The 16,798-nt window shown below is 51.4% G+C and overlaps 8 protein-coding genes across 8 annotated transcripts; 5 read left to right on the forward strand and 3 right to left on the reverse strand.

Moving 5' to 3' along the window:
* Nucleotides 1–28: 28 nt before the first annotated feature.
* CCOS01_10480 (uncharacterized protein) lies at nt 29–1,180 on the forward strand (the record flags this gene model as incomplete). Its single annotated transcript, XM_060458635.1, has 2 exons — nt 29–385; nt 467–1,180. 2 exons carry the CDS (start codon nt 29–31, stop codon nt 1,178–1,180), a joined length of 1,071 nt encoding a protein of 356 aa, XP_060310437.1.
* Nucleotides 1,181–1,927: 747 nt separating this feature from the next.
* CCOS01_10481 (NACHT domain-containing protein) lies at nt 1,928–4,279 on the forward strand (the record flags this gene model as incomplete). The annotated part of the gene is made up of 1 exon (XM_060458636.1): nt 1,928–4,279. The coding sequence occupies one exon, from the start codon at nt 1,928–1,930 to the stop codon at nt 4,277–4,279; it is 2,352 nt and encodes a 783-aa protein (XP_060310438.1).
* A 159-nt stretch (nt 4,280–4,438) lies between these two features.
* CCOS01_10482 (uncharacterized protein) lies at nt 4,439–5,092 on the reverse strand (the record flags this gene model as incomplete). The annotated part of the gene is made up of 3 exons (XM_060458637.1): nt 4,439–4,493; nt 4,659–4,829; nt 4,878–5,092. 3 exons carry the CDS (start codon nt 5,090–5,092, stop codon nt 4,439–4,441), a joined length of 441 nt encoding a protein of 146 aa, XP_060310439.1.
* A 999-nt stretch (nt 5,093–6,091) lies between these two features.
* On the forward strand, nt 6,092–6,595 carry CCOS01_10483 (uncharacterized protein; the record flags this gene model as incomplete). The annotated part of the gene is made up of 3 exons (XM_060458638.1): nt 6,092–6,313; nt 6,366–6,481; nt 6,553–6,595. 3 exons carry the CDS (start codon nt 6,092–6,094, stop codon nt 6,593–6,595), a joined length of 381 nt encoding a protein of 126 aa, XP_060310440.1.
* A 257-nt stretch (nt 6,596–6,852) lies between these two features.
* CCOS01_10484 (uncharacterized protein) lies at nt 6,853–7,172 on the reverse strand (the record flags this gene model as incomplete). Its single annotated transcript, XM_060458639.1, has 2 exons — nt 6,853–6,918; nt 6,984–7,172. The coding sequence occupies 2 exons, from the start codon at nt 7,170–7,172 to the stop codon at nt 6,853–6,855; spliced, it is 255 nt and encodes an 84-aa protein (XP_060310441.1).
* Nucleotides 7,173–7,849: 677 nt separating this feature from the next.
* On the forward strand, nt 7,850–8,137 carry CCOS01_10485 (uncharacterized protein; the record flags this gene model as incomplete). Its single annotated transcript, XM_060458640.1, has 1 exon — nt 7,850–8,137. One exon carries the CDS (start codon nt 7,850–7,852, stop codon nt 8,135–8,137), a length of 288 nt encoding a protein of 95 aa, XP_060310442.1.
* Nucleotides 8,138–10,428: 2,291 nt separating this feature from the next.
* On the forward strand, nt 10,429–12,228 carry CCOS01_10486 (flavoprotein; the record flags this gene model as incomplete). The annotated part of the gene is made up of 1 exon (XM_060458641.1): nt 10,429–12,228. One exon carries the CDS (start codon nt 10,429–10,431, stop codon nt 12,226–12,228), a length of 1,800 nt encoding a protein of 599 aa, XP_060310443.1.
* Nucleotides 12,229–12,479: 251 nt separating this feature from the next.
* On the reverse strand, nt 12,480–13,997 carry CCOS01_10487 (uncharacterized protein; the record flags this gene model as incomplete). Its single annotated transcript, XM_060458642.1, has 2 exons — nt 12,480–13,454; nt 13,734–13,997. The coding sequence occupies 2 exons, from the start codon at nt 13,995–13,997 to the stop codon at nt 12,480–12,482; spliced, it is 1,239 nt and encodes a 412-aa protein (XP_060310444.1).
* Nucleotides 13,998–16,798: the final 2,801 nt, after the last annotated feature.

Genomic DNA, 16,798 nt, shown 5'->3' on the forward strand with positions numbered 1-16,798 from the left:
TACTCCTAACCAGTCCAAAAATTGCAGAATGGAGAACATTTCTACAGCGGTAGCAACCGTGGGGAAACTGAAACCTGAGATTCGTCTGGCTCAAACCATTTCAGAATTCAGCGTTTCTCTCAAGCGCCGTCGAGATGACTCTCACATCCGCTTCAAGAACTTGCAGACAAGAAGTCCACCAACCGCCATGGAGGTTTTGCAATTAACAGAAGAGATCAATCGAGATGGGGCTCACCGTCACCGGTCTTGGAGGCCCAACGCCACCCGTCTCGTCACTGTTCTGGAGAGAATTTGTCAATTTGCCCCTATTGGCGACGTCCTTGTTGGAGGCGCCCAAAACCTCTTGGCGTCTGGGGTTTGGGCCACGGTCAGGATGACTCTGGAGGTATGTTCGTCAAGCCTTTTTCTGAACTAAGTCGTTGCAAGTTGTCATTCCGATACTTAGGATAGCTGACGAGAGCTATAGATATCACTGAGCTTCCTGTCATATTTCGACAAAGTTTCAACTCTTCTGATGAGGATTGGTAAATCGTCTTCTCTCCACAAGGATTTCGCCTTGCTGTTTCCCACCTGTCGCCAGACTCAGGCGTACATGTGCGAGTATGTCATTGTTTTCATCAAAATATGCAAAAAGATCACCATCGACGCCCATAAATCATTTGCGTCTCACCTCGCAACGTCTTTCACTTCCACCTTCGACTCGGTCTTCAAACCACTGGAAGACGACTTGCGATCATGGGGTCAGTTGATTGAAAATCGCGTAGCAGTACTCGTTGCAAAGGCCAATGTTGAAAGCAACTTGTCTTCTATTGAGAGATTCAGCCGATTCCAGGTTATGATTTCCCGCGATGCCGCTCATCGGGACCGAGAAACGCGTGCGCATCGACTTTTTGAAGCCTTGGCTCCCAATCAGAAGGAGTTCGAGTCCATTTGGACGAGGGAGCGAAAGAAGGGGACCTCTAGTTGGATCCTAAACGACAAGAGCTACCAAGAGTGGCTGGGCACAAAGACTTCAGCAACGTTGTGGCTGCAGGGTAATTTGGGGTCTGGAAAGACTGTCACCATGGCCTCCGTGGTGGCAGATTGTTTGATCGCACATAAAAATCCTGCTGAGAGTCAGTCAGCCACTTTCCTTGTCTTTTACATCTCACGGTCCTTTCACATGGTTTGGTCCGATTGAGCTGTCAATATCTTATTCTCGAAGAAGCTGACCAGCCACAAAGATCTAGCTACGACAGATCCAGGGAGACTCCAATCTGTAGCATTCTTCTTTTGCAAAAACAGCAATCAAACAACCTTGCAAGACCACAATATCCTCGGCAGCATTGTACATCAAGTTTTGAGAAATTCGTCTCTGGCCCGATTCCTGGACAACTTTTTAGACGAACACGAAATGAAGCATCAAGTATTCCATGCCGAGTTTTGTATTGACCTCTTGCTCTCCATAACACCACCAGTCTGGCAATGTGTACTGGTCCTGGATGGCTTGGACGAAGCTCCTCTGGAAGAGGTGGAATCAGTTCTCGGTCAGCTTCATCGACTTATGCAATTCAGACGAGTCAAACTGTGTTGCTCTTCCCGACCCACATCTGGATGCAAATCCGTTGCAGCATCGTCAATTGGTATCACCAAAACTATTTCTTTCGAAAGTGTCGACAGATCCTTAGACCTGGAAAGTTACATATCGGCCGAGGTCGAAAACTGGAAGCTCATCAGGCCAATATCAAGCAGGCTTGAACAGCTAGTCAAGGAACAGCTACTAGTACGTTCTCAGGGCATGTTTCTGTGGCTCTCACTGCAAATTGAGGCCATTTGCCCCAAGTACACTCGAGAACTTCGTTCTGAGTCTGAAATTCTCGACATCATCAACAATCTTCCCCGAAATCTTCCACAGGCGTTTGATCAAGCAATTTTAAGAATCCCGGACATGAAGTACGGATCGCGAGTTTTCCAGCTTATCGCGTCAGCAGACCCATGTCTTTCACTGGATGAGCTTCGTGTGGCTCTGAACGTCCAACCCGGATCCTCGATCTGGAGTTCTTCAACTCTGCATCCCTCCGGATTCACTTTGGCCTCGATATATGGTGGCAGTCTATTGGAGATTGACGAGGAGGACTCATGTATCAGGTTCATTCATCACAGTGTCCTGTTACACCTCGTTCAAGCCCCGGCGTTGCCTGCAGCTTCTCCTTACCACTTTCATCTGCATCAAGCAGAGTTTGAACTCGGTGCCATCTGTGTCACTTATCTCAACTATGGGGTATTCGAGAATAGCATGTCACATGCCCAGAATGTTTCGTTTGACAAGATTCCTGGTACTGTGGCAAACTCGATCTTAAGTCCAAATGCCCTGACAAGAAGACTCATTTCCCTTATGTCCCTCGACAGGCGAGCTAGAGCTTCCAACGTAGATCTAGAGCGATTGAACTATGACCTACACCAGTATCGATCAGAAATCCAAGACGACATCCATCTGTTCCTCCCTTATGCCAGCAAACACTGGCTCAGACTTACCAAGTGTTTCTCCGAGGCTATCGACCCATTGATTTATTCACTCTGGGAGAATTTGGTGTCCGGTTCTGTATCGTCCGCATCATCCAGCCTCCCTTGGTCTCCAGGCTCCGTGGCCGGTGCAACGAAATGGTCCCTCTACAACCGTCACGGACCATTGTTCCGACATCTATTGGGTAGCTCCGACGCCGTCGTCGTCAAGGAAGTCCTTCGGATTACACTCACAGTGATCAAACAGTATAAAGTGGACCTGGAAACATCAACAGCGGAGGCCTACCCCATTATCTCAAGACTAAATGAACTACACCACCACTATCTACGCCACGAGTTCTTCCTATCGGGAGAAGACGCTGGGCTCCTGGTCCCCACGTACCTACTACATATGGGTCTCGATGTACCAGTGCTCAATTCTTTAGTCGAAATGGAATGCCTGCCTTTTGGCACCGGCGATAAATATTGCCAGTTCAAAGACCCAGTTGCCGTCGAAATGGCTCTCGGTACCATCGCCCGACATGGGATACCAAGAGTTCTACTTTTCCTTCAACAAGAAAGTCAAGAGGAAGCGGAAAGGTACAGATGCATCAAATCTGCGCTACTTCTTGCGCACTATCTTCCCAGCATTGATACTACCCTTAGCAATGGTTCCACCATTTTACATACCGCTATCAAGCATGGATTTGAGGACCTTGCAGAAACACTGCTCAAAGACCGAGGAGCAGATCCAGACGGCGCCCGTCTCCAGGGCATCTCCAGCCCCTTGCAGCTGTGTCTTCAAAAGAAGTTCAGGCACCTAGCTGTAATACTGACCCAAATGGGGGCTGACATCATCGCGACGCCAGACAACGGCCTTCCTCCATTCTTTTTAGCCATGGGTTTACGTGATTTGCGGCTTTTTGATGCAATGTGGCACGGAAATCCCCATCGATCATCGCGCCAATACGGTCCAAAGAAAGAAACAGCGTTCCAATTTGCGTGCAGGGTCTACTGCGATCCGATTAGCAAAGACTATCCAGACATCTCAGATGCTCTCGATAACATCCTCGCCAAGGACCCCGACGTGAACCGTCCCAACGGTGACGGTGAAACCCCGCTGATGATCACTGCCATGACGGGCAATCTTGAGTTGATGGTACGACTCTTAGACCAAGGGGCGGATCCAACACTTGCGGGTGTTAATGAGGCAACGCCTCTTCATCTGGCAGTGGGGGATACAGTTGCAAAGCTGCTTGAGGTTGGTGTTGACCCGAACAAGGTGACACCTGATGGCGTATCACCGCTCATGGTGGCCTCACTCCTAGGCGACATTGCTGCTGTCAAGATCCTCATTCACGGTGGTGCGCTGCGTTTCCAGGCTGTCGCTGGTGCGGGGCCTCTGTCAGAGGGTGGAAAGGCACTCTTCAGAATGTCAAAGAGATGCCCGAGATTCTACGACGCGGAAAGCTCTACTCGCAATGCAACAGTAGACAAGATCGAGGCAGGTGATACAGCCCTCTCACTCGCCATAGCTCGGCTGGAGTTTATGACTGGCGATAAGGAGCAAATCAGTCGTCTACGTCAGATTGTGAAGGACACTGTCAATAAGGATGACCAGAAAAAAGTCAGGGCAAAGGTCACGCATATCACGGAACGATGGGATGACTTCGAGACGATTGTGCTTGAATTGCTCTCACGGAAGCATGGCGCAGTGCTTTGGCCAGAGAGGGAAGCTATCACGCGCCGGTACCGACACACACATTGCTGGCAAACAATCTTAGTCGCGACCCGTTGAGTGGGTGAAGCTAGAATCAAAGAGCGTGGAATTGAAGATTTGGAAGGAACTCTTTTGGATGAAAGCCGGCTAGCCATCTTCGTAATTACTCAAATCGAATCTGAGTACCATATTCGAAGCGTCAGCGAAGGCAGCAACGACTGGTAAACCACGATTCCTTCACCAATTTTTCGCTGCCGCCATAAGCGGTCTGATCGCAGCTAGAGATGCGAATCTAGCAATCCCATATCGCCGTATATAGTTCATGTTCAGATCATGACTTCTGTCCTGATGAAAGCTCATGTTGCACCTTTTGATACAGCTGTTTTGATTCAAGTCAACATTTGTAGACGTACTTGTATCATGAGCCGAACCGCGCCAGAAGGACATTAAGACTTACAAGTCCCAATGGACAAAACCGCCCTGAGAATAATCTTGCCTGCAAAGCTCCATACAGAGAGCATAGAGGTTTGTTTCCGTCGGAGCAAATTCATCATCATCGTCGTTTCGTGAAGCCAGATCTTCTGTGACAGAATCTTTCTGAATTTGATACATGACGCTTTTCCGTGAAGTGTCAGATACTGAAGTAATTTGTGTTCGATGTTTGGTCTGATTTTACCTTGCAGGGGCTACCCAATCATTCCCCTTGGCTCCATCGTATTTCAGGCTATCCTCGACAAGAACTGAGCGTTTCTCGGGAGGACTTGTCATCGGCTGTGAAACACCTCTAAAGGTGTCATCGATCTCGCCAGAGTTCTTTACAAGCACAGCACAGAAAGAAAAGGCGGCCCAGGAAGCTAGCACGAGGAGGTGGGAAAGTGATAATGCCCTCATTTTGACGGAGTAGCCAAGGTCTTTGAGGAGGATTGGAATGGTGATCAAGAGCCGAGAATATCGTTGGCTTGAATAGGAGCCTAGCCCACATTTTACTTCGCGGGAACTGAGCAGATTTAAATACTAGAAGAGAGTTCTATCTGCATTTTAGGTAGTGATCTACCTTGCCGCAACATTTGTCACTACTAGGTATTGAGATAGCAACGGTGACATCGAAGACAACCACGGCCTTGACAGGAGTCAAGATCACAAGAAAAGCAAACATTGATTGAAGTTTGAGGACGTGACCACGGCTTGCTTCACTGCTAAACGGGACCTGTTGTCAACGTTGGCATTCCAAGATCACAGCTTGGTGCTTAAGCTTCAGAGTTTGGTGGCACATTGATTGCTTTCTTGACCCGTTGTCTGGAAGGTATGGTGCATCGTTCGCCGAGCTATCTGGGAACGCCACAAAACGATAACATTGCGAATGTAACACAAGTCAGAATCCCACACTCATGTGATGAGATACTGTCTTTCAGAGAGGTGATACCAAGAGGTAAGGGTACATGTAGGGGTAATGCTATGGGAACAATGGTTCGTAATACAAACAGCGTGAACATAAGCAAAGGGGGACATGTGTTGTTGTGTTACTGCGCAATCTGTACACCTGTTCCAGGCTTTGGTATTCGACAGATCAGCGAAGTTTGCGTTTGCTACCTGCTTCATAGCGAGAAATGAATGGCAGTCAATTCAATCTTCAATACAAAAGATCGACAGCTAAGTAATGAACAGTCGAACACGAAGACTATCATTGCTCGTTTGCAATTGATGAGCCGAAAATTGCTCATCGCTTCCATGGCAGCTCGTAATGCTACGAGGATCGTTTTCCTGGATGCACGTGTCCAGCGCTTATTTATAAGTACTTCGTGTGCTTGCCATGAAGAAATCGTTGCCCCAAAGACTCATTCACCAACGAGTCCTAAAACGAAACAGACACTTTCTCCAGTCCTTAGCAAAATGCGTCCTACTCACATTCTCCCTCTAACTCTTCTCGCTGGACCCTCCTTGGTTCTTGGGGAATGTTTCAAATCAGGACCACGAACAGGTTACGCCAATGACAACAACGTTCTCGATCTCAGCGCCGTCTGTAGCTTGCTTACAGGTCTCTACAACAAGGGCGAATTCCGACGGATTTGCGTGCATGACAAGAATGGCATCAAGTGGGACTTTGAGCTGAAGGTATCAATTTTGAATTTCGCAGCCATTTCTACTTGTCTCTGACTCTTTGCAGTATTTTGGTAGTGGTGCAACTCGTACTATTCATGGACCTGAATGCGTGAATGGCTTTTCAAAGGAAGCAAAGTGTGCCCAAGGAGGAAAAACGGCGTACGGCAATTGGGAGTACATGTAAGCTTTCATACTTGCTATACTTGCTATAAAACTTGGATCAATCAGTAAGCTGACACGAAATTTCACAGAGCTGATCCCAATAACGGACGCTGCTTTCGCAGCCCAGTGTAACCCAGGTCTTTGGCTGGTTAGAGGAAGTCTAAGGTCATTTTGTATTGTTGTGCGGAGTCCTCTTCACCTCCCAAAGATGTTGCATTGGTTTTTCGTGTAGCTATCTGTCCAATGCTGTCCAAATTGATCTAGTGATTACTATCACGCTACTCTAGCTTTCAGCCTCAACTGGGGTTTGTATAGGGAACTGCATGGCATCTAGCCACTGGCGGTACCACTTGTGCAATGTGCATGGATGCCTTGAAGATCAAATAGCTCTATTCGCAAAGACACTCGCAATTGGGACTCGTGCAAGTCCAGCCTTGTTTCCCTTGACGCTGGCACTAACATCACCCAGATATATCAGTAAGTACTCAGCAACTCTATGTGGCATTGTGGGTTGCAATACCTCGGCTTCGCATCCGCCATCGAAGCCTCCGCACCATGTCATAAAATCGCACCCGTAGCGTAAGTTGTACTCGAAATCGGACATGGATCCTTGCGTAGGGGGCCAGGTGAAAGGGGAGGCAGAGGTAGCACTGGTGGCAGTGGTGGCACAGGTCATAGCCACAACCAAGAAAGAGAAACTGTATAGCATTTTTGTCTTCGGATCCAAATTTGTGGGCAGAAATACCTCATGTGAAACTGTAAGGGATAGAATGAAAATTCCCAACCTGCGTAGTCTAGGAAAACCTGGGAGATGTCATTCATACACTAGAGCTGTTTTATAGTCACTTAGTCATCGTATTTAGTTACGAATGGAGATTCCGTGAAGTTGTTGCCGGTGATTTATGAGTCCGCAAAGTGGGACTTGTTGGCAAAGCATAGAGGCGGTGCCGTACGGATGCCTGAAATATCCACACCTATTGCGCTCTATGTTGCGACCGCCATTAGTCGTGTGTGGAAGTGGAAAAAGTCCAATGGCCCTCACAGCTACTTATGCACGATGATGATTCGATCATAAGGGTCAACACTACTTTTCATCTCATATGCTAGGTGGAGCGGGATGAGGGAATTATATCCGGTAGCTCTCCTTACAAGTTTTGATAACAGCCGTTCTGACGCACTTGGCATGCTCTCGATCATATCATATCTGGTTTGAGTCGGTAGAAGCTATAGCGAACGAGTGCTTTGATCCTTAAGGCTGCTGCGTATTACATGGTTGGCCTGTGGTAGTTGACCGAGAACGAGGTTGAGGTGGGTGCCGAGAATAGAGTTCATTAGCTTGTGGGTGTAATAGAGAAGCTTAACTCTACCGATGAGCGAATCAGAAATATGTACCAGTACTCCGATGAGGCCGCGAACTGCCTCAATAGTAGAAAGAGGCAGTATTCTTCATTGAGGTATTGGTGGCGCCAACAACTAAGTAAGGCGTCTCTCAGGTGCATCGATGGCGCACGCGCCACCACTTTTGCCCAAGAGAGGCGCATCCATTATCGCAATGAGGAGCAGAGGTTGCTCAGCGGGACACGGTTCGTTCAAATATCTCAGAAGCAGCACTCAATATCAAAGGGAAAAGAAGTACTAGAGCATGCATGCCGCATTCTCTGGAGGATCCGATAACAAAAGTTCCTTGACTCTGTAGGGAGTGCGAAGACGTACACAGTAGGCCGCGGCTCAAGCTAATGCGACTTGATTGAATTATGTCAGCACTCTTTATTTCTGATGGCTCAATAAGAAATGCTCCTCGGTCCGGGGGTGTCGACCGGGGTCTCGCTTGGGGGGGGGGGGGGCTCCTGAGTAAAAAGCGAAAAGTCGGGATGAAATCCACACTTAATCGCCGTTTGAGTGGGGATCCGGCGCCGAAGACACGGAGGACCCTGCGGGATAAAGCCGGATTGCGCTAAACTTGGCAAATTGAAGTCGGAGATGCAAAACAGGGGGCCTATGCTCGAAATTCACAGTGACGCCTTGGAGTTTGCCTTGTGGCAGCCAGGATGAGCCGGTCCGATGGCTGGGTTTGGCAGGCTGACAGCAGTCGATCAGGGAGGTTCAGATGACTGGTGGTTCATGAGTTACTTGAAGCGGCGATATGATGAAGCGAAGTGCCGTGTCTGGGTATGAGCGATGAGGTGAGAATGCGAATGAGTCTGAGAATGAAAGCTGTCTTGGTGACCTGGAATACCAAAGGAAGTAACGGTCCGAGACTGAGTCGATTCGGCAATGGCAACGATCCGCGGAGAATTTCATGTGGGAGGGAAGGAAGGGTCGCTTGCATTTCTGGACCTGCCGTCACTGGTCAAACTGTTTCAGGAGGCAGGAGCGCCAGTGACGTAGAGGCGGGGGAGTTTGCTGAGGAAGGCGCACCTCAGAGGCTCAGTCCGGCTCCTGCAAAAAAGAAAACAAGTGACTGCCCATGCTGTGGTTGCCAGTTGGTAAGGAAGCAGCGTGGGATAAGCATAGAAAAGGCGGGGCAGATTAGGTAATTGCTGCTCACCGACGCCTCCTCGTCGCACCTCAGGTGTCACTGGAGGCAACAGGCCATGAAAGAGAGGTGGTCACAAATGACAGATGGAAGAATTTGGAAAGAAAGAACGGCAGACTTTCCGCCCGCAAGGTCTCCACAAATGTCACCGTCACCGTCTGAGTCTCTCCTCATTTTCTCCCAGGCTTTTCTCTTGGGGCTCTTGGAGTCGTACCTAGTCGTTAACGTGGACGTGGACTGCTTCCATATCCACCTAGCAAAGGAAGATTCCTTCTCCCCCTCAATCCGCATTTACGGATACTCGACTCTTCCCTGTCGACGACCCCTTGTTTTTCTTCCTTCTGCCCCCCTTCTATTCTGCCCTGCAGGAAGTCCCCACTCCTTCGTCCTGGTCTTCCCGAAAACTCCCATCTGCGTCTCAGCGTCTCAGCGTCTCAGCGTCTCTTCTCGCCTGCCGCCGCCGCCGCTGCTCGCATTCTCGTCATCTCAAGGAACAAGCCCGGACCTTTTTTTCTTGTCCCTCTCGCATCCAGTTCGCTTCGCTGCCTCATCTCCCGACGAATCATCGTAGCCTAGATCGAAATCAGAGACCAGCGACACCGAGCGATACCAACACCAGCGACAGACAAGCCCAGCTTGTTCCCAGTCACCGACGAAGCGAGGACCACCCAACTGCGTTCCCCCCTCTTCCCCTCGTCACTCGGTCGGTCGGTCACCGCATGCACCTCGTCCCGAGAGTGGAATTAAGGAATTCGCACCCATGTCATGGTGATGCCACATATTGCGACCTATCCATGTCCAATTCTTCCAGCCCGCCAGCCACGACTCTCTCCAAGACTTCATCCTATTATTCGCTGATCTGACTTGCGAGCGACCTCACGCTACCGCTCGCTGCTCTGCGGATCGGATACCTACCTGCACACGCTACACACCCATCCCGCCTGGCCTGCTTCATCATCTCCTGTGTGGCCGTACGGACCCCGGATAATTACTGGACCACCACTACTGCAGACCTACCCAACGCGACGTTGCACACACCGCAAACGCTGTCACGGACAACACACCACCAACCGCCGATAAATCACAAACCCACTACATCACTCGTGTCACCGAAATTTGGCAGCAGCTCTGCTATCTACGACCGCCGATCGACGACTTTTGACCTTCTTCACCGACTCGCGACAAATACCTACTCCTTGCCAACTCGACTCGCGCCCAAAGTCCGTCTTGGGCCCTTATCATCTCGACACCCGCCTCCGATCACAGCCACGCTAGAGAGTGGTGAGACACGACATTCGATATCCACGACTGCGTTCGTTGCGTCTCGATTCTTAGCTGCCGTCTATCGACTCGAAGCCAATAGCCTGACGGTCGACAAAACCTCCTCGATCACCACGACCCATCCCAAGCACCCCTAAAGCATGACACGATGGATCCCCCCGACCCCTTGCCGCTCCGAATAACGAGGAGCGCCTCCTCCTCCTCGTCACTTCATTTCAAGCCGCGCGACCGAAAGCTTCACCTTCTAGTGGCCGCTAATGGGCCCCGCGACATATCATGGGCACAGGCTCTCGTCGTCCGTCTCTCCAAGAGTTCGGCCATTGAGATGCGCGCCATCGTCGACGACGCCGTGCCCCGCTTAAGCCAGACTGTCATCACTATGCAGAACCGATCCATGACACTGCCGCTAGGTCCGTCGCGTGCCGGCTCCGAAGCAGACGTTGACGATATTGAGTTCTACCGCCAGCAGGCATTCGAGCTGGTCGAGTGGGCTGATCTCCTGGTTCTCGCCCCGATCGATGCCGACAACATTGCCAAGATGATGGTGGGAATCGCGGATACTTTCCTTCTTGAGGTGCTTCGCGGCTGGGACACAGCGAAAAAGGTGCTTCTCGTCCCTGGGATGAGCACGCACATGTGGGAGAACCCGGTAACGAAAAGGCAGTTAAACAAAATCAATAGCAAATGGCCTTGGGTGCGAGCTATGCCACCTATACTCTGGCACTACGACAGCGCCCACAAACACCCGAAGCGAATCGTCAATTGGAACGGCTTCAACGACGTGTTAGGCATCATCAAGAACCAAGCCGACTTGCTCGGCCTGGGTCGGGATGTGGACGTCGTCACCCATCTCGGTTACCTCGCTTCGGGTGATCCGCGAGTATACTCCAATTTGCCGCCGGAGATCTGGACTATTATTCTCGACTTTGCCGACGACTGGGAGTTGGCGCAGGCGTTAGGGATTTTCACCAACCTGCCCATGCCATATCCTTGGAAGCTACAACCCAGGAACCCCAACGATCCGGTGAAGGTCTACGAGCACGAATTGGAGTGGCTCGTACTTACTTGCGACTCCACCTCTATTTGCAAAAAGCTGCTTCAGTCGCCGCCTACCTTCCACGAACTCCCAGCACTCGTCATTAAGCTTCTTATCCGCTTCTCGCTGATTGAAGTGCTTACCTGGATGGAGGCCAACCGCCCTGATCTCTTCCAGGCTTTCGACGGCAAGGTCCTCGCGACCAAGGCTTCCGCATACTTTGGACGCTCCGACGTCCTTGATTATTGGAAGGAGAGCCGATATTTCCGTGGTCGCCACCAACAGTGCTACGATGCCGAAGCCCTTGATGGGGCGTCCAAAAACGGCCATATACAGAGCCTGGACTGGTGGTGGCGGCGCTCCGGCTTACCGCTCCGCTTTACCGAGGCTGCTCTCGAGCAGGCCAGTGGAAAAGGTCATCTTCTCGTGCTTGAATGGTGGCGTGATGCCGCTGCCCAGGACGAGAATATTGTGCTTAGACCTGGGAAGTCGCTGTTGTGGGCCGCCCAGCACGGCCAGGTTGACGTCATACGTTGGTGGGTGGCCTCTGGCATTCCTGTTGCCAATGGAGACGGCGTAGCAAAAATTGCTTCACGATGGGGTCAGGTCGGCGTTCTCGAACTTTGGAGGAAGCTAAAGGGCGACGACAAGCTCGCTTTCGACGGCGAGGTCCTCGTTCAACCTACAATCCATCAGCACATTGGGGTTCTGGAGTGGTGGCGCAAGTTCGCATATGGCGAGCTTGAAGGAATGGAAGGGCGGAAACACCGCGTCGAATACCGAACCTGCGATATCGAAGAGGCCTTGGAAGACAGTATCGGCGATCAAGAGCCGGTGCGGAAGTGGTGGGCCAGCAACGGGCTCAATCTGAGTATTCGTAATCTTGAGTGGATGAGGCCCAGGTATCTGTAGGACTATCATGACACATTTACGGGCGTAGGCAGCATTGCTTGGGTAGCACTACACATGGCGCCTTGACATTTCTAGCATCAACATGGGCTCGAAAAAGTTTGGCGTTTACCGGGATTTCCTAGGCGTATGGGAGCGATACATGATTAAGGGAATATTATTCAAATTATAGACTGATCCCTATGACGTTCAATCACGCTTGTGTTACTCTTTTACTCATTCGCCATTCGAATATGTACCATTTCTGATCATTTTCAGATAACCAGGGGCGCTGCAACGAGGAGGCCTGCGACCAAGACGGAGCCGTCGAGATTCTTTCCCAAAAACGCGGCACCTTGGGCCGATGTTGACGTCGGCGCTGCGCTAGTCGTTGTTGTCCTTGTTGTTGACGTCGAAGATCTCGACGATGACGATGATGTCGGCCCATCATCGCCGCCACCAAGTGTTTGCGTGGGCTGTGGGAAGTCTCTCAGAGACGTAGTCCCCGCTTCACCCCCAGGTATCGTCGCGAGTAGACTAGATGTCGCGCTTGTATCATCACCACCACCTCCGCCGCCGCCGCCGCCTCCACCGTTGGGGTTCCGACACTTCTTGTCCCCAACACAAGTGAGGCCTGCATTGCAGAAGTATGTTTCGCAGCAGACTTGACCGGCTGGCATACATCCGGTGCCGCAGGGTGTCTGGCCGGCCGCACACTGACTTCCTCCTCCTCCTCCTCCGCCGCCGCCGCTGCTACCCTTATTGCACTTCTTATTTCCAGCACACGTCTCTCCGGCGTCGCAGTAGTAGGTATTGCAGCAGACTTGACCAGCCGGCATACATCCCGTACCGCAAGGAGTTTCGCCCGCCGAACACTGACTTCCGCCGCCAGATCCGCCGCCCTTGTCGCACTTCTTGTTCCCCAGACACTTCTCGCCGGCGTCGCAGAAGTATGTATCGCAACAGACTTGACCGGCTGGCATACATCCCGATCCGCAAGGAGTCTGACCAGCCGCACACTGGCTTCCACCACCACCACCACCTCCTCCGCTATTACAACGTTTATCGCCCACGCAAGTGTTCCCTGCGGGGCAGTAATAGGTCTGACAGCAAGTCTGTCCCGTAGGCATACACCCAGTGCCACAGAGCGTCTCCCCAGCTCCACACGAAGTGCCTCCTCCGCCACCGCCGCCTCCCTTATTACACTTCTTGTCGCCCGCACACGTCTCCCCAGTCGGGCAGTAGTACGTCTGACAACATGTTTGTCCAGATGGCATACATCCACTCCCACACTGCGTCTGCCCGTTCCCACAGGAACTTCCTCCCCCGCCTCCGCTGCCGCCGGTACAGTGTCCATCAGAAGTACACGTCTCTCCGGCATCACAGTACCCTCCGTTGGAACAACATACCGTGCCAGAGGGAATGCAAAGCCCATTGCAAATCACCTTCCCCGAACTACATCCCTGAGGCGGACCAGAGCACGTCTTGCCGACTTGGCAGCACCCACCCGAGGTGCAGTATTTGCCTACCTCGCAGTACCCGCCCGAACCCGTGCCACAGCATGTTCCGGTGATGGGGATGCAGCCGTTGTCGCAGGATTTCTTGCCGATGTCACACGAAGCTACGGCCGCGGCGCCGATGTTGAGGATCGGAATTGTGGAGCCGGTGCCGGGGAAGAGGTAGGCTGGGGTCGAGAGGGACGTTGAGCCGTCGTAGTTTTGGGGCTCGTCAGCGTGGGTGAGGATTGGGAGGAGGAGGGTCGAGAGGGTTGAGAGAAGGGGTTTGGAGAGCATGGTTGGGTGCTTGTGATGTGTGCTCTTTGAGGATTTGGTCTTGAAAGGGGACAATGTGTCTGGGTAGGTTCGCCTGAAGCTCAAAGGCTTTGAGGGGGGCGGGGGGCACGAGATCGTTGGACAGCTTCAGAGACTTATGTTGTGGTATATGTAGTTCTTGGCCAGACCCAAGTCCAGGAAGAAAGACAGGTCTTGTGAGGCAGGTGTCTTGGACCTTGACATTTCCGCGGCTTTCTCTGGAGTCCTGCTCAAAGGTAGCCACTCACACAAAGCCGTTGATCAGGCTGAGGGCATATCCGTACCATATTGGTAGAAATTTAGAGCTGAATACAAGCTTCCAACCCCGGACCTTGCTCATCGCTCGCTAGCTCCCTTGTCAAGGCTTACCCGACGTCCATCTCTATTTCTTGGGTGCTTGTTTGCGGTCAAGTCACACGGACCGACGGACGGCAGGTGGGATGAACAATACGACGGGCGTTCACCTTGTTGCCAAGTCCCTTAATCCCTTGATTGACAAGGCAATTGTTTCTTGGCAAGGCGGGTTTGTTGTACTCTGTACAAGAACTGGAGTCTGTACCGACCCTTCGGATGGGGACAGAAAGGGGTTTGAGTGTATGAATACCGGTGGGCGGAAGGGTGTGGATTGATTAGAGAGTGCGGGTGAGCCTTGTGGGGATGAGCTAGACATGCAGGGTTTAATGATAACCAGGCATCTGCACTTTGAAGGTGCTTTCTTTCCACATGGTTTGATTAGAGGATCATGAGTGGCGTCTCGTGTTCAGATAGGTAGCTCTAGACGTTGAAGAACAGAATGGGTGAGTAGAAATTGCCCCGAGAGGGGCTCCATCGCGGAGCACCAGAGGACAGGATACAGTCGGGCAGCTACGGAGTGAACCCGAGTCTATCACTGGCCTTGAAGATCGCTGGTATCATCTACAGCCTCAGATCATCAATCCTGCCTGAATTCAGTCAAATCTATTAGTCCGACTGACATCACCTGCCACCGCAAGGCATGACTCCGAGTCCGAGTCCGCCTCCGCCTGTCGACCCCGTCCCCGCATTCCTGTCAGCCTGGGCTAGCGAGCTCAGCTCGTTTAACCTTGTTTATCTAGCTCCCCTAACTTATTAGCTCCTGCGAGTAAGCGAAGTGAAGCTGTCAAGCTAATGCCGATTCAAGGCGCAGATCGCCAACAAGTATCAAATGATTACTCTGACTCGGGCGCGAGATGACCCGCTCAGAGCTACATGATTGGCAAAAGACAGATTAACAATGTTTTCAACCGTGCAATCGTACATGCACAGTACTACATAGTACACACACTCCAAGCGACGTAAGTTTGGCCAACAAAATAAGGTCCTGTCAGACTTTTCACGCCCTAACGGCGACTGGCGCGGTACGGCTGAGTCGAATTTGACGACTGTGACGAATGGAGTTGAGGGGATCCCCAAGAGAGGCGTTCGCTAGTCCCAGAGTCGCAGTTGGACCCTTGTGTAAGTTATGCGGTGGCTTGAGGTTGCTTTTGAGTTGGCGGCTTGGCATTCCTAGACTCTAAGCATCGCTTGCGGGTTTCTTGCGAAATTGGCAGGTAGGGGTCAAGCAGGCTGTCCAAATGGAACGCCAGAATTGTTGCCTGGCAAGCCACTAGATAGTAATTTGCTGGTGTACAAGGACTACCATTCGATCTTTCATGACTCCTGGAGATCATCAATTGACTCTGAAATCCCACTCAATGACTATTCAGAGTGAACTTATTTCCATGTGTTGGCATCGTGATGGTGTGGTCGAACAACGAGTGAGCCCGCTATGTGCGGTAGGTAACTAGGTTTCTCGGTTGAACGGGATTCCTGCCGTCTTACGGACCTGAATCGTGAGCACATTTCAGTACCTGGGTGATGTTTTGTTTCGGGTGCTGGCTTTTGGCAAGGCGTCCCCTTATCAATGACATTGATGCACCCCAGCCGTCAACAATGTGACATACCTAGGCGGTTCGAGTTGGGTGCGCAGAAGCCATGGACAGCGATGTTGTAAGTCGAGGGAATGAGGGGCTGACATAAGTGGCGTTTTTAATCTGATGGGGTCGTAAAAAGACACAAAAGGCCAGAATTGGAGTCTCCGCTTTTCCGGGAACCCGAACGCACAGAATTTGATGCTTAGAAGCGCAGAGTCTGGCAAAACCTCGCAAACCAGAACTGACAACATCAATCACCCGAAATCGTTGCCCCAAACAAAAAGTGTCGACGTTGGCCTGATTCGAACAGACGCTCCCGAAGGAACAAGATTTCTAGTCTTGCGCATTAGACCACTCTGCCACAACGCCGGAGTGTAGCTCAACCCGCTTTGAGGCGGGGATGGTGGAAACTGGCTTGCTGTTCTTCATGATCCCAGGCGGGCCGTGACGAAGGTACATGTCTAAGCAGTTGCCCGCGTGAGGTGTGGATGTTGGATGAGATGTCACTTGCTCATGAAGTTGCGAGGTGCTGAGAAGAAAGGCGCCCAGGGCAGGTGTTTCTTAACGTATTGTTGCGTTACATCCCATTGCACTTGAGCGTTTTGCTTGAAATCTTCTAAAGTCTTCCTCAAAATATGTCTCTGCCAACCTCAGGCCGTCCACAGCTTCGGGATCGAAGTCCGTGATCTCATGTTAGAAGCAAACCCGTGCTTGCTCCCTAGACGCGAAAGGCAACCACTGTCCCCCTCGCCAAGTAGAGCATCTCGAACCGTTGGCGAATGCGAACTTGCCGACGGTCCGGCGCCAAGGTTATCAAGAGCCTCGGAAACTCTGTACTCGCTGGCGGTACCA

This window comes from Colletotrichum costaricense (assembly GCF_030867565.1).
Source record: "Colletotrichum costaricense strain IMI 309622 chromosome Unknown Scaffold_11.1, whole genome shotgun sequence".
In the NCBI taxonomy this organism is placed as follows: domain Eukaryota; kingdom Fungi; phylum Ascomycota; class Sordariomycetes; order Glomerellales; family Glomerellaceae; genus Colletotrichum; species Colletotrichum costaricense.